The 12,500-nt window shown below is 43.0% G+C and overlaps 1 protein-coding gene across 1 annotated transcript in view; it reads left to right on the forward strand.

Moving 5' to 3' along the window:
* Nucleotides 1-12,500, forward strand: part of ptprn2 (protein tyrosine phosphatase receptor type N2) — a 136,368-nt gene that overhangs the window by 12,222 nt on the left and 111,646 nt on the right. The window contains exons 3-9 of the mRNA XM_030779149.1: nucleotides 2,738-2,855; nucleotides 3,105-3,243; nucleotides 3,726-4,179; nucleotides 4,436-4,717; nucleotides 5,120-5,160; nucleotides 5,753-6,180; nucleotides 10,158-10,244. Coding sequence (XP_030635009.1) covers nucleotides 2,738-2,855; nucleotides 3,105-3,243; nucleotides 3,726-4,179; nucleotides 4,436-4,717; nucleotides 5,120-5,160; nucleotides 5,753-6,180; nucleotides 10,158-10,244 — 1,549 coding nt within the window. The remainder of the gene's footprint in view (nucleotides 1-2,737; nucleotides 2,856-3,104; nucleotides 3,244-3,725; nucleotides 4,180-4,435; nucleotides 4,718-5,119; nucleotides 5,161-5,752; nucleotides 6,181-10,157; nucleotides 10,245-12,500) is intronic.

Genomic DNA, 12,500 nt, shown 5'->3' on the forward strand with positions numbered 1-12,500 from the left:
TGTTCTCTTTGTGACTGCCATGGTCAGTCTGTCCTTTTATGGAGAGCAAAACGTTGTTTTTTTCTGCTCTAATGAAAAGAAAGAAAAAAAGGACACTTAAGTGCTCTCTTAATTAGGATTGAAATTTCGTGGTTTCGATTATGTGTTCGTCCGTCTGACGGGCTGTCAGGAGGAGCAAATGGAAAGACCAAACAGGAAAAAACGGGACATCTGCATTTCAAAACACGACACGGACGAGACACAAGAGTGATATAATGGCCTTTGAATATTTAGAGAGAAACAGCATCCTCTCTCTCTCTCTCTCTCTCTCTCTCTCTCTCTCTCTCTCTCATATTCAGTTTATCATAGCTGAAATACACAAGACAGGCGGAAATGTCCCTGGCTGTTTCAAAGCTGTGTCATTAATGTTAGGCCACTAATTAACCAAGGCGTATTACCGGAGATGTCGTTCCCTGGGATCTAACGAGCTGGACCTCCCTCTGCCACCCCCCCACCCCCCCACCTCAGTCATGAGAGACGGATGCTGCCCTTTCGGGGGGATTTAGAGTCGCATTTGCATCGTATTAACATGAGCCCCTCACTCTGGTGCTGGGCTAATCAGCCACAGGGTTTACCGAGAGCAACCGGACCATGTAGGGTAAACTACTGGGGAGTGGAGCTGCACTCTCCACTACACTTATGCAGTCGTCTAATCATTCTCCTCTGGGTTGCAGTTGCACTTTCTTTCTTTCTTTCTTTCTTTCTTTCTTTCTTTCTTTCTGTCAGCACTTTTGGAAAGATCTTGTGGTAATTTTGCTTCCTGTTAATTTATGCTTATCTAATTTGATTTATTTATTTACGTTTTTTTTCTTTTTCTCTCTTTCATTTCTTATCAGTCACTCGGGCATCCTATTTCAACTGCTTTCAGTGGTTAGTAGCAGTGGCAATATTTTTTCAGTTTACGTGGTATTTCTTACTGTTCAATAAAACAGTAGCCTTTACAGTTTAAAGTCGTTCTGTCTTTCTTTCTTTCTTTCTTTCTTTCTTTCTTTCTTTCTTTCTTTCTGTTTCCCTCTCCCTTCTTATCCCCCTTTTGTTCAGAGAAACATACACCTCTTTGTGCCTTTCCTCTTTGTCTTTCAGTGAGAAACAGAGAGACAACGTTCTTGAAGTTTCTTGAAGGGTTGTCTCAGAAAAGCCCCATAGGCAGCTTCTGTCAGTCAAACCACTATCCCATACTTCATCTTCTGCCACTAGCCAGATGTGTACTGTATGACCAACCTCACCTGTTAAAGTGAATTAATTAAGCACAGGTGGTCCTGCATTAGTCTTGTATTGTGATAGCCAGGCCTACCTCCCTTGCCAATTCTTTGTTCTCTTTCTTGTTTGGATTCGGTCCATAGCCAACAGATCAATGTATGGCCACCATGAATACATAGATTATTTACACTAGGAACTATCATTGGTTACGGTGCATTGGGCTGGCCCTGTTCCAGAGCTAAGCCCCCATTTCCCACCCCCCATTACAAGCCCTTTTGAGTTCTATTCGCTGGCATCTCAGGATTCCTGGTCGATGAGATCGACAGCTGCCACCACCCTCTTGTGGATGGCATGAAAATGGATTTGCTCGGAAGAGCGTTTGGGTGACGTGCTTGGCTAATGAGGTTGCATCTATACAGTGGGGTCTTCGCCAGGATCTCTCTTCTTCCTCCTCCTCAGCGTTGCTATGCATCCGTCTCACCAGCTAATGACAGCACCCCCCCACCCCCCCCACCCCGTCACTTTTCCCTTTCATGCAGAGAAACAATCTGAAGTATCTCTCCGATTTCGGTGAGATTAGCATATGCTACAATGGAAGTTCCTTTGAGAATGCCCCCCCCCCCTTCCAAACCACCACCTCCACCACCCCTTTAGGATTAAAACCGAGAGATATCCCTGCTCAGGGTCATGTGTTTTTGGTTTTTGTGTGTGTGTGTGTGTGTGTGTGTGTTTTAATTAGGACTCTTTTTCTTCCTTATCACATACCAGTTAGATGGGATTCTGTGGATGCTTGTAATCCCTAGTGTGTGTGTGTATGTGTGTGTTTGTGGAGGTGAGAGAGAGAGAGAGAGAAAGACAGACAGACCGAGAGAGCGCAAAACATGGAGAGGAGGGTGTGTGTTAGCTTATGGTTTTCACGCTGCTTGAGCTGAGCTTGGCACAGGTCTAGCGCATCTTTGCCCAACGCTTTGGCATGCCTGGTCATGCCCGACAGATGCCAGGAGGTTGGGCGCACTGATGGTATTCCCGCAGCATTCCAGTGAAGTACTGCTTGGTCGCCTCAGGACTCCTGCCACACATCGCCATGGTAACCTCATGTGACCGCGGAATACTGAGAACTGGGGTTGTGTGACACTCAACCGAACATCAGCACATACAAATTGTTATGGATAAGAATGTGAATTAGACAGACACAGCTAATGAGTGGGAATATTTCTGCTTGTCAAGACCTTCTAGAAGTGTCCATGAAGAGGCAACTCAAATAGTTGTAATTTTTAGAAGGTTGGGAGATGCATCAACTCCTCAGTGACATTTACAGCAGAATGTGGCGCTTGCATTGCTGTGTCTTAGAGAATATTTTCATTATCTGGTCATAATGATGCCTGTCTACTTCTCTGATGAGTGTTCTTACTCATTCTCTAATTTAAATTCTCTCCCTCCCTCTCTCTGTTCCTGTCTGTCTCTCTCTCTCTCTCTGTTTCTTTCTAATGCTCTCCAGGTTACACTTGGCAGGATGGTACCACTCAGCAAGTCATCTCAAAGGAGCTCTCAAAGATTCCCAAAATCCCTCTCGGGCGCTCAGAAAGCCCCTTTTTTGGCCTTGCCAGCAACTCCAGGTGAACTTGTGCAGCATCTGTTCCACATTCTTGATACCGATGGTGATTATGATGATCCATTGGAAAGATTTTGGTTTCTACCCATTGGCTCAGTGTCTCACAGTTTGGAGGATTTTGAACTCACTTTGTCTGTGTGCCCAGCGTCCACAGTGGCTAAAAGATAGCCATTTTATGTCATTCTTGTAAACATAGTTTCAAATATAAGCTACAGAACACTCCTGAGTTAAAGTGTTACTGTGTTTAAAACAGGGCTCCAGCTGCTAACAGAGACAGGAAGTTGAAGGTGGAGGAGGCAGAACTTGGTATGTCGTTACAGAGGTACCTTCAGGACCTGGGTTTCATGCCTTCCTATGTCACCCCTTCCAAACTGAAGGGGCCTTTCAGCAAGGTACTCAGGACACAGTGGACATTGAATGCTTGAGTTTATGTTTTAATTCATCACGGTTTTTAATCTGTACATTGTGTCATTATCAGGAACCTCTTCATAGATGTTTTAAGTGTCAGGCTTCATCCATCCATCATCCATCAGTCCATTCACTCATGTGTTCATTAATTCATTCAAGTGCTTAGATATCAACTCACTAGCCATGACACATTACAAATAGAAGTTATATAGGATATTATATATTTATGTGTGTGTGTGTGTCTGTGTGTGTGTGTGTGTGTGTATATATATATATATATATATGTATGTATGTATATGTATATATTATACATACTGTATATAATTACATATATATATAGACACACACACATATATAATTAATATATTATATATTAATTAAATATTAGGCTGACAGAATTACACTCACCACTCCTAACACACTGTAGAGTATTATCTCAGAGTATTAAGAGTACTCTTTGTTGTAGTACGAAGAGGACGGGAGGGCCGACCTCACGGATTACGTCCAGCCAAAGACTCGGGGCAAGCCGAAGTCTCCTTTCTCCTTCCTCTCTCCCCGTCCTCCTCCATCCTCCAGCAAACTCTCAAAAGCTGGACCCAATCCCCAGCCCCTGATGGAGCAGCCTGCCCAAGCATCATCACCCTTCGGCGGGCGAAATCAGGACCAAGCCGGGCTTCTTCTGTCAGAGCTGGAGCAGTACCTAGTGGGAATGAAGGGAAGCCCCATGGCTGACGTTGGTCGAGCCCAGGGGAAGGTTCAGTACTTTGGCCGAGGGCGTCCTGGAGGTCTCAAAGGAAGCTCGGTCATCTTCCGGAAGTTTCCAGGAGCTTCAAAACCGCCGCCACCCAGAACTGACAGATTGTTCTTCAAGTCTGGACCTCAGCCCCCTGAACCTAAGGAACCCCTGAGTCTGGTAGATGGTACGACCTGCATAAATCTAGTTCTGTGAATAACTAGATGTCATATTGTGAATCTGTGTAAAGAGTCATGAGATATAGGATGTTAACCACGAGATGTAACTAACAAGAAATGACTTTATGATTTTCTTCCTTTGTAGCTTAATAGCAAGAAAAAAAAATGAAAAGAAAAACACTCCTTGACACTTTAGATGTAAGACCTGACATTGGTAGAATCCTGAAATGTTGTCATGGTGACAATGTGATTGTTGACTTTCAGAGAAGTTCATCCAGGGTGTGGTGAATCAGCTGGGCCGCCAGAGCGTGAATGTGGATGCTTTGACCCCGAAAGACCTGGATCAACTCTCAGCGGTCATCACACAGGCCCTGCAGGTAGTGGATCAGAACCAGAACCAGGGCCAGGTCCCAGGGATCAAAGGACGAGAGGTCACCAATGACGACACGCAAGGGGCGGAGGTCACGGCGAAAAGAGAGCAAACGGCTGCCACCTCCCAAGCAGGAGACAAGATGAATGTGCATGGAGAAGATTCCACCCACAGAGGTAGATAACCCGCTCTTGGAGCAGTCCAGTTTCTCTGTCAAACTGTTAGTGCAGGAGAACTTAACATGGTACAATAGAATTCATTTTTGGCATGGTAGTGTCTAAAAACAAAATTATAGCCATCTTCCCCTTCATTTTTGGCATTATTGATTTTTTTTTTCATGCGTTACATTGCAGACACCTGGTCTAAGAAAAAAGCAAAACAAAACAAAACAAAACATTTATATGTTTATGGAACAGATTAATGTTTGTGATTGTCCAAGAGGGCTTTTCTGAAATGTTGGTAAGAAGCTCTTATGCTCAATTTGCTGTGAATGGCTTTTTGTACTTTGTCTCTGGCTGGCATGATGATTGCCCGTGTCTGATTTGTTGATTTTTCCTTTTTTTCTTTTTTGTTTACAGAGATACAATCAGAAGATGTCGGGCCAAAGACAGAGGACAAGGTGAATTACTGTGTTTTTGCTAAAGAACAGACATAATCTCAGAATGACAAAAAAAGCAGAGGAAAGCAGTGTTGATATCAACAGACATTTGAAGGAGCCTACCGATTTACATTTGTGACAGCGATTTTTGTAGTAATTTTTGAAGGAGAAATTTGTAAAAAAAAAAGAAAAAAAAATAGTTTTGAGGAGAACATTTTGACACAGATGCTGGTTGGATTTGGATGTATATTTGTGTTTTTGACTTTGGTTTTGATTGTGTTGGATCTAAAATGTCCTTTTCCTCAGAATTGTTCAGGCAGACTATTTCAACTTTCTCATTCTTTGCTACAATTTCAATTTCTGTTACTGTCAGAATAATGTGTACGAAATGTTGTAAAATGGGAATTCAAATAGACTATTTATTTATATATATATATATTTATATATATTCTTTACTGTTGTCATTAAGTTTTATGACATTTCTTCAAAGGCTATATAACAGTATATGTACAATGTGGTTGGATTAGGATGTACATAATGCTTTGTAATGATTTGTTGTCAGAAAATTCAAACTAATCTAACGTTTGCTTCACTTTGTATTTGTAATGCCCAGGACCAAGAGTTTCTCCGTGAGCTACTGGAGTATCTGGACCACAACTCTGAGAGTGAACGCTCTGGGCTTGAAACCCAGAAACAAGAGCCCTTCCTGGGCTACAACGGAAGCCTTGCGCCCCCATTTCCTGCAGGAGTGGAGAACGTCCAGAGTAGAACCACGCAAACGGAACTCAACTTGCCCACAAAGAAAGAACCAGGCTCCACCAGTCTTCTTGTGGATCTGGAGCCTGAAGTGGAACAGCTGATGGATGAAGGTTCTCCAGGGTCTGAACCAAAGCTTCAGCTGGAACCTCAGAAGAAGGACATGGAGATAGAAAGAGGCCCAGAGGTGGAGAAGAAAGGAGTGAGTGTGGAGGAGAAGCTAAGGGTGGATGTGGCTGCGTACTCGAGTCCAGAGAAGGACTTTGGCTACGTTATCACCGAAGAGTAAGTAGAATTTCGGGAATTCTTTTTTTTTGTTTGTTTTTACCCGCTTACACAGAATGCAATCGCGTTCTCTCTTTTGACCTTGACCTTGGTATCAGAACTAGCAACATTGAACTGACATTGCATCATCTGTCCGGCGTTGGTAAGTTTGTTGCGATCAGTTTGACCTTCACCTGTGGACAAAGCAGGCTTGGATGTTTCTTTTATCTTTACTCCCTTGTGCTAAATCAGGTTGGTCGATTGATTGGTTGAACATGTCTATTATGGACCTGTAGTAAGTAGCAGCCTACTGTGTCTCTTGAGTCTTTAATCTCTTGATTAAATTTAGCCTTGTTTGATTATCTCCTTCATGATTTTGACCATACAGTGTATTGTTTATTCAGGTTTTAGAGTCACAGTCTTTGCCTGTCTGTAGACAGCAACACTGAAACTTAATCAGAGAATAAGCAGACTGGTTTCACTGGTTTTAGAGATGATTGTTTTACTGGTAGAGTTGGAAAAGTCTCGGACAAATTCGGTAATTAAGAGTAAGCATCGGAAAAGACTTGATTGTGAAAGTTCTCTACAGTTCTGGAGTGTTCTGTAGTGACTCTGTAGTGGGCGCAGAGAGAGACAGAGAGGCAGAGAGAGAGAGAGAAGGAGAGGGAGAGGGAGAGTTAGAAGGAGATGTATTGCCAAGGAAGTGTGTGAGGGATTAGTGTGTAATTTGGGGGCTGTGCAGCGATGTGTCAGCTCTCTCTGGTTTTATCAGACACTGTGTCATCTGTCTGTCTCTCACTTCTTTAAAAAAGAGACATTTCATCCCACCTCCCAGTAAGCCTGACAAACACTACATCCATCTCTCTCTCTCTCTCTCTCTCTCTCTCTCTCTCTCTCTCTCTCTCTTTTTCACTCTCATTCCCTGCTTGCCATCCTCCCTTAGTGATGTACACTCTGTCTTTCTGTTCTTCCTTGTCGTTGCTTGTACTCTACTGTTTTATAATATTCTTTGTCTGTTGTTTTTTTGTCTCCTTGTCTCTGTCCTTGCTACCATGTCTTTTGATGTTTGTGTACACATTCTGATGTGGGAAAGTGAATTTTTTTGCATTTGGTTGGGTGTGTTTGTGTGTGTGTGTGTGTGAATGTGTGTGTGTGAGAGAGAGAGAGAGAGAGAGAGAGAGTGAGTGAGAGAGGCCAGAGAAATGAAAGCTTATATCCACAGCCCAACCATGCGCCCCTGTAGCTCTCCAGAGATAAAACTTAGCTCACAGTCACTTCAGCGTGTCTGCAATCACTTAGTCCAATCTGTAGCTCCCTAATGCCATAAGACACACGCACACACACACACACACAAAACAAATATGCAAAGGTCTGCATACACTCAAACAAAACAAATATGTGCACACACAAATACACACATCTACAAAGACACAAAAGACCCTCAACTCACACTAACATAGAAACACATATATCTACAACCACCAAAACATTTAACTGAAAACACACGCAAACTAATACACACTAGCACACACACAAACACACACACACGCACACGCACACAAACACAGGCGACATGTGTACCTAGACTGATCCTATTTCTCTGTGTGGTTACAGTCTGGGCATTGTGGTTGGTCCATTTCCACTGAATGATCCTGTGTCTTTGGTTTTGTTTTATTATCTTGTGAGTCCCTCACTAGCTGTGAAGATCACCGCTTGTCAGCTCAAACTCATCCTTGTCTTACTGGTTTGGATGTTTGTGAGTGTGTGTGAGAGAGAAGAGCAGCCATATCAGACAACCTTCACACCTTACATCAGTTCCATTTTCACCTTACTCTCTGTGTGTGTGTGTATGCGCGTGTGTGTGCATGTGTCTATCTGTGTGTGTATGTGTGTGTGCACGCACGTGTGTGTGTGTGTTTGTGTGTGTGTGCATGTGTCTGTCTGTGTGTGTATGTGTGCGTGCACGCACACGTGTGTGTGTGTGTATTTGTGTGTATGTGTATGTGTGTGTGTGTATTTGTGTGTGTGTGTGTATGTGTGTGTGTGCGCGCGCGCGTGTGTGTGTGTGCGCGCGCGCGTGTGTGTGTGTGTGCGTGTGTGTGCATGCGTGTGTGTGTGTGTGTGTGCGCGCGCATGTGTGTGTGTGTGCATGTGTGTGCGTGTGTGTGCGTGCGCGTGTGTGCGTGCGCGTGTGTGCGTGCGTACGTGTGTGTGTTTGTGTGTGTGTGTGTGTGTGTGTGTGCGTGCGTGCGTGTGTGTGTGTGTGTGCGTGTGTGCGTGTGATATGTGCGTATGAACAGACAGGCACACACAGTCATATCATAGAGCCATCATGCTTCACCATGGCTCCATTTACACCTTATTGTTTCTCTCATCGCTGGAAAATGCAGGTGATTTATCAAAGCAGAAAAGGCACCTGCGCCCAGTCTGCGGTAAACGGCTCTGGATTTGTGTGTGTGTGTGTGTGTGTGTGTGGGCGTGTGTGTGTGCGCGTGTGCGTGTGTGTGTGTGTGTGTGTGCCTGTCTTTTTGGTGGGTCTTGTTTTATCTATGTATGTGTGTGTTTTTATGTCAGACATGGCTATGCCCTTCCATCCATATATGTTTTTTTTCCATTTTATTTTGTGTTATAAGAAAAGTTCGTGAAGACTCGTTTTCCGCTCATGTCTGAAAAGCCCGTTCTGTTGTTGGATAATGTGAATAATCATGGATAATTCTCTGCTAATCAACACAGATTTCAGACCAACAGTTTTGGATACTGTTTCTCAGCTCTAATTCATGCACGCTTAAGGAGCCGATTTTTTTCCAGCCCAACACTTACACACCTGATTCAACCACTCCACTGATCATCAAACCACTGAAGAACTGAGTCAGCTGTTTTAGAGCCAAACTCCAGCCAAAATCCCCCATTACCAGACTGTATGCTAGCTCTCACACACCTGACTCTGTTTACGTTGAGCTTAATGATAAGTTGAATCAGGTGTGTTAGTGCTAGGCTTAAGGAAAAGGGAAAAAGAAGTGTTTAGTGCAGCTTTTCTGCTCCAGTCCTGAGGACTCACTCCATGGTTCATTTTGGATCAGGCTTCAGTTCTAATACACATGATTCATATACTCAGTGGTTTGTTGAATCAGCTATGTTAGTGCTGGCCTACAACAAAATTTTCCCCTGGGAATGGATTGGTTAGGGTAAAGAGGAATAGTGTTTTGGTCCTCACCTCTATCTGTTTCTGTGTTTAATCTGTGTTCTCTCTGTGTTTACTCTGTGTTTTCACTGTATCTGTCTGTCTTCTCTCCGTGTTTTCACCATGTCTGCCTCTGTTTTCTCTGTGTCTGTCTGTGTGTTTTCTCTGTGTTTCCTCTGCATCTGTCTGTGTCTTCTCTCTGTACATTCTCTGATTTTTCACTGTATCTGTCTCTGTCTTCTCTCTGTTTTCTCTGTGTTTTCACTGTGACTGTGTCCTTGTCTAGGCGTCCCTCTCTTTGTCTGCCTCTGTGTTATCTCTGTGTTCTCTTTGTGTTCTCTCACTGCCCCCATCTTTGTGCCCATCTCTGTGTTCTGTGCTGTTATTATGTAAATGATTTAAAACTATAGTTACGGTTACACTGTAGAGTTTTTTCCCCACCAGTGACACTCCAATTATGACATGATGTGAATAGCGTTGTCTAAATGTCAAGATGTTATTTTGTGATGACTTGGCCTTTTGTTGTGTAATAAAATTCTGACTTCAACCTTATTCTCCGTCTTTGAGGAGACTGGAGAGCTCGTTTAAGCCTTCATTCACTCCCTGTCTGCACAATCTTCAGCAAATGAGCCTGCTTTTGAGTTGTGGAAAAGTAAGAAGGTTTTTGGCGTCTCTTGGCTTTGATGAACAACGTCCACTTCCTTCTGAACCAACTCTCAAACTGTGTTTTGAAGCTCTGGAAGTTTCTTCTGCTGAAACAGTGAAAACGTGTTGCCTGTGTGCCCTGCTGATGTTTCTGTTTCCCTTTTATCTCCAGTTCTCTGTCCACTGATCAGGGACTTAACCTGATGAGGCTTCTGGCTGAGAGAGTCAAGCTCCATGTGACCGACTTCCTCCAGCTCTCGTATGTACACAAACCCACACACCCACAGGCATACACACACACATCCTATCCCATTACTGGAATGCACACACACACACACACACACACACACACACAGGGGGTACTGGCTAATATGTCTTATTTGTATCCATGGTCTAATGCTAAAAGACAGTGTCAGCCTGTGTGGGATTGCCTGTCTTGGTTTGTCTGTGTTTGTGGTCACAGGTCTGTCTGGATAAAAGAGAATGTAATTTATTTATTTTATTAATTTATTTATATACTGGGGGGATGTATGTGTCAGTGTGTGTACTGTGTGTGTGTGTGTGTGTGTGTGTGTGTGTATGCCTGTAGAGTGGTGTGTGTGTGTGTGTGTGTGTGTGTGTGTGTGTGTGTGTGCGTGTGTGTGTGTATGTCTGTAGAGTGGTGTGTGTGTGTGTGTGTGTGTATGTCTGTAGAGTGGAGTGTGCATCTCTGCGTGTGTGTGTGTGTGTGTGTGTGTGTGTGTGTGTGTGCGCGTGCATGTGTGTATGTCTGTAGAGTGGTGTGTGTGTGTGTGTGTGTGTGTGTGTGTATGTCTGTAGAGTGGTGTGTGTGTGTGTGTGTGTGTGTGTGTGTGTGTGTATGTCTGTAGAGTGGTGTGTGTGTGTGTGTGTGTGTGTGTGTGTGTGTGTGTCTGCGTGTGTGTATGTCTGTAGAGTGGTGTGTGTGTGTGTGTGTGTGTGTGTGTGTGTGTGTGTGTGTGTATGTCTGTAGAGTGGAGTGTGCATCTCTGCGTGTGTGTATGTCTGCAGAGTGGTGTGTGTGTGTGTGTTTTAGCGTGTGAGTTTGTGTGGGTGTGTGATATTCTGACCTGTCCCGGGCGATATGTGTATTTGCGTGTGTGTGTGTGTGTGTGTGTGTGATTTACTGTAATTAATGTGCATTTGCCTTGATGATTGTATTGTTTCCACACAGTGCTTTTGTTTTAAATGCCTACAAACAGACGGCTTGCTTCTCACGCCAACATGTTTTACAACAAATAGACATGTTTTTTTTTTATGCTTTTTTTTTTCAGATTAAAGTGACAAACTTTCAACTTTATCAACTCTCTCTCTATCTTTCCCCTTCTCTTGTTTTTTTCTCACATACTTTAGTATCATCAATAAACATCAATATATGAAAGCTCAAATAGCAACAAACTTTCTCTCTCTATTTGTCTGTCTCTTTCTGACCCATTTTATCTCTCTCTCTCTGTGTGTGTGTGTGTGTGTGTGTGTGTGTGCGTGTGCGGTGTGTGTTGGTGGGAAGGGCAGTTGAAGATGTGAATAGATAGGATGTTTTGTAGTTCTCGGATACACAGATATCACAGATACTGTGACAAAGACACCAGTGACAGTGATCATCTCTGTGAAGATCAGTCTCTCGAGATGAACATCAGGATCACGTACAGTTTGATCTATTTTAACATCAAATCTTCTGGTAATTTGTAGTGTGTATGAAAAAGATATGACAGTTTATGACAATTTCTTACTCTGCCAACTGATGCAGTACTGACATGGACAAATCGGTAGACTATATATTCCCCAACTGATTAAATACATTAGTAAAGTTAAGTGAATTGTACTGTTTTCCAATGACAGAGTTTGGGTTACAGTATGTGAGCATTCCAGTAATGGGATAGAACGTGTGTGTGTGTGTGTGTGTGTGTGTGTGTGTTTTCCTAGTTTTTCCTGATGTTACTATAGTACAGACTGTAGAGGTGAAGTAGATACATTTTTCACAGTAATGTCCCTCCTCCGCTGTTTGGATGTGAGTACAGATATGAGTAAGGACCTCCTGCCGCCGTTTAGATTTGTCAGTGTACAGACTTAATGTGTGTGTGTGTTTGTGTGTGTGTGTGTGTGTGTGTGTAGTTCCGCAAGCGTACAGATATGAGTTAGGACCTGATGCTGCAGGGAACAGGGAATCTTTAACTCACTATCCAAATATGGGCTGTTTTTTGTTATACGATCCACCAGTGTTCAATCATTTTTTTCTGAAAATACACACTTAAAAATCATCAACCATCATAATTATTTTTTTAACTGGAAATATGATTAAAAAAAATACAGCAAATGTATTAAATGTGCACAGATTTGCTAATAGAGTCTGATGTGACTGACTGCACTGTAGAATCAGAGGGGGGAAAAAAGACAAAAAAAAAAAGTATTTCTGGCAAAATTTAGGTTTCCGCTTTAAACAATGTCAGGCCTTCATTAAAAACAATTTCAAATTTAAAAAATTAACATCTATCTATCT

The sequence above is a fragment of the Chanos chanos genome, chromosome 7 (assembly GCF_902362185.1).
Source record: "Chanos chanos chromosome 7, fChaCha1.1, whole genome shotgun sequence".
In the NCBI taxonomy this organism is placed as follows: Eukaryota; Metazoa; Chordata; class Actinopteri; order Gonorynchiformes; family Chanidae; genus Chanos; species Chanos chanos.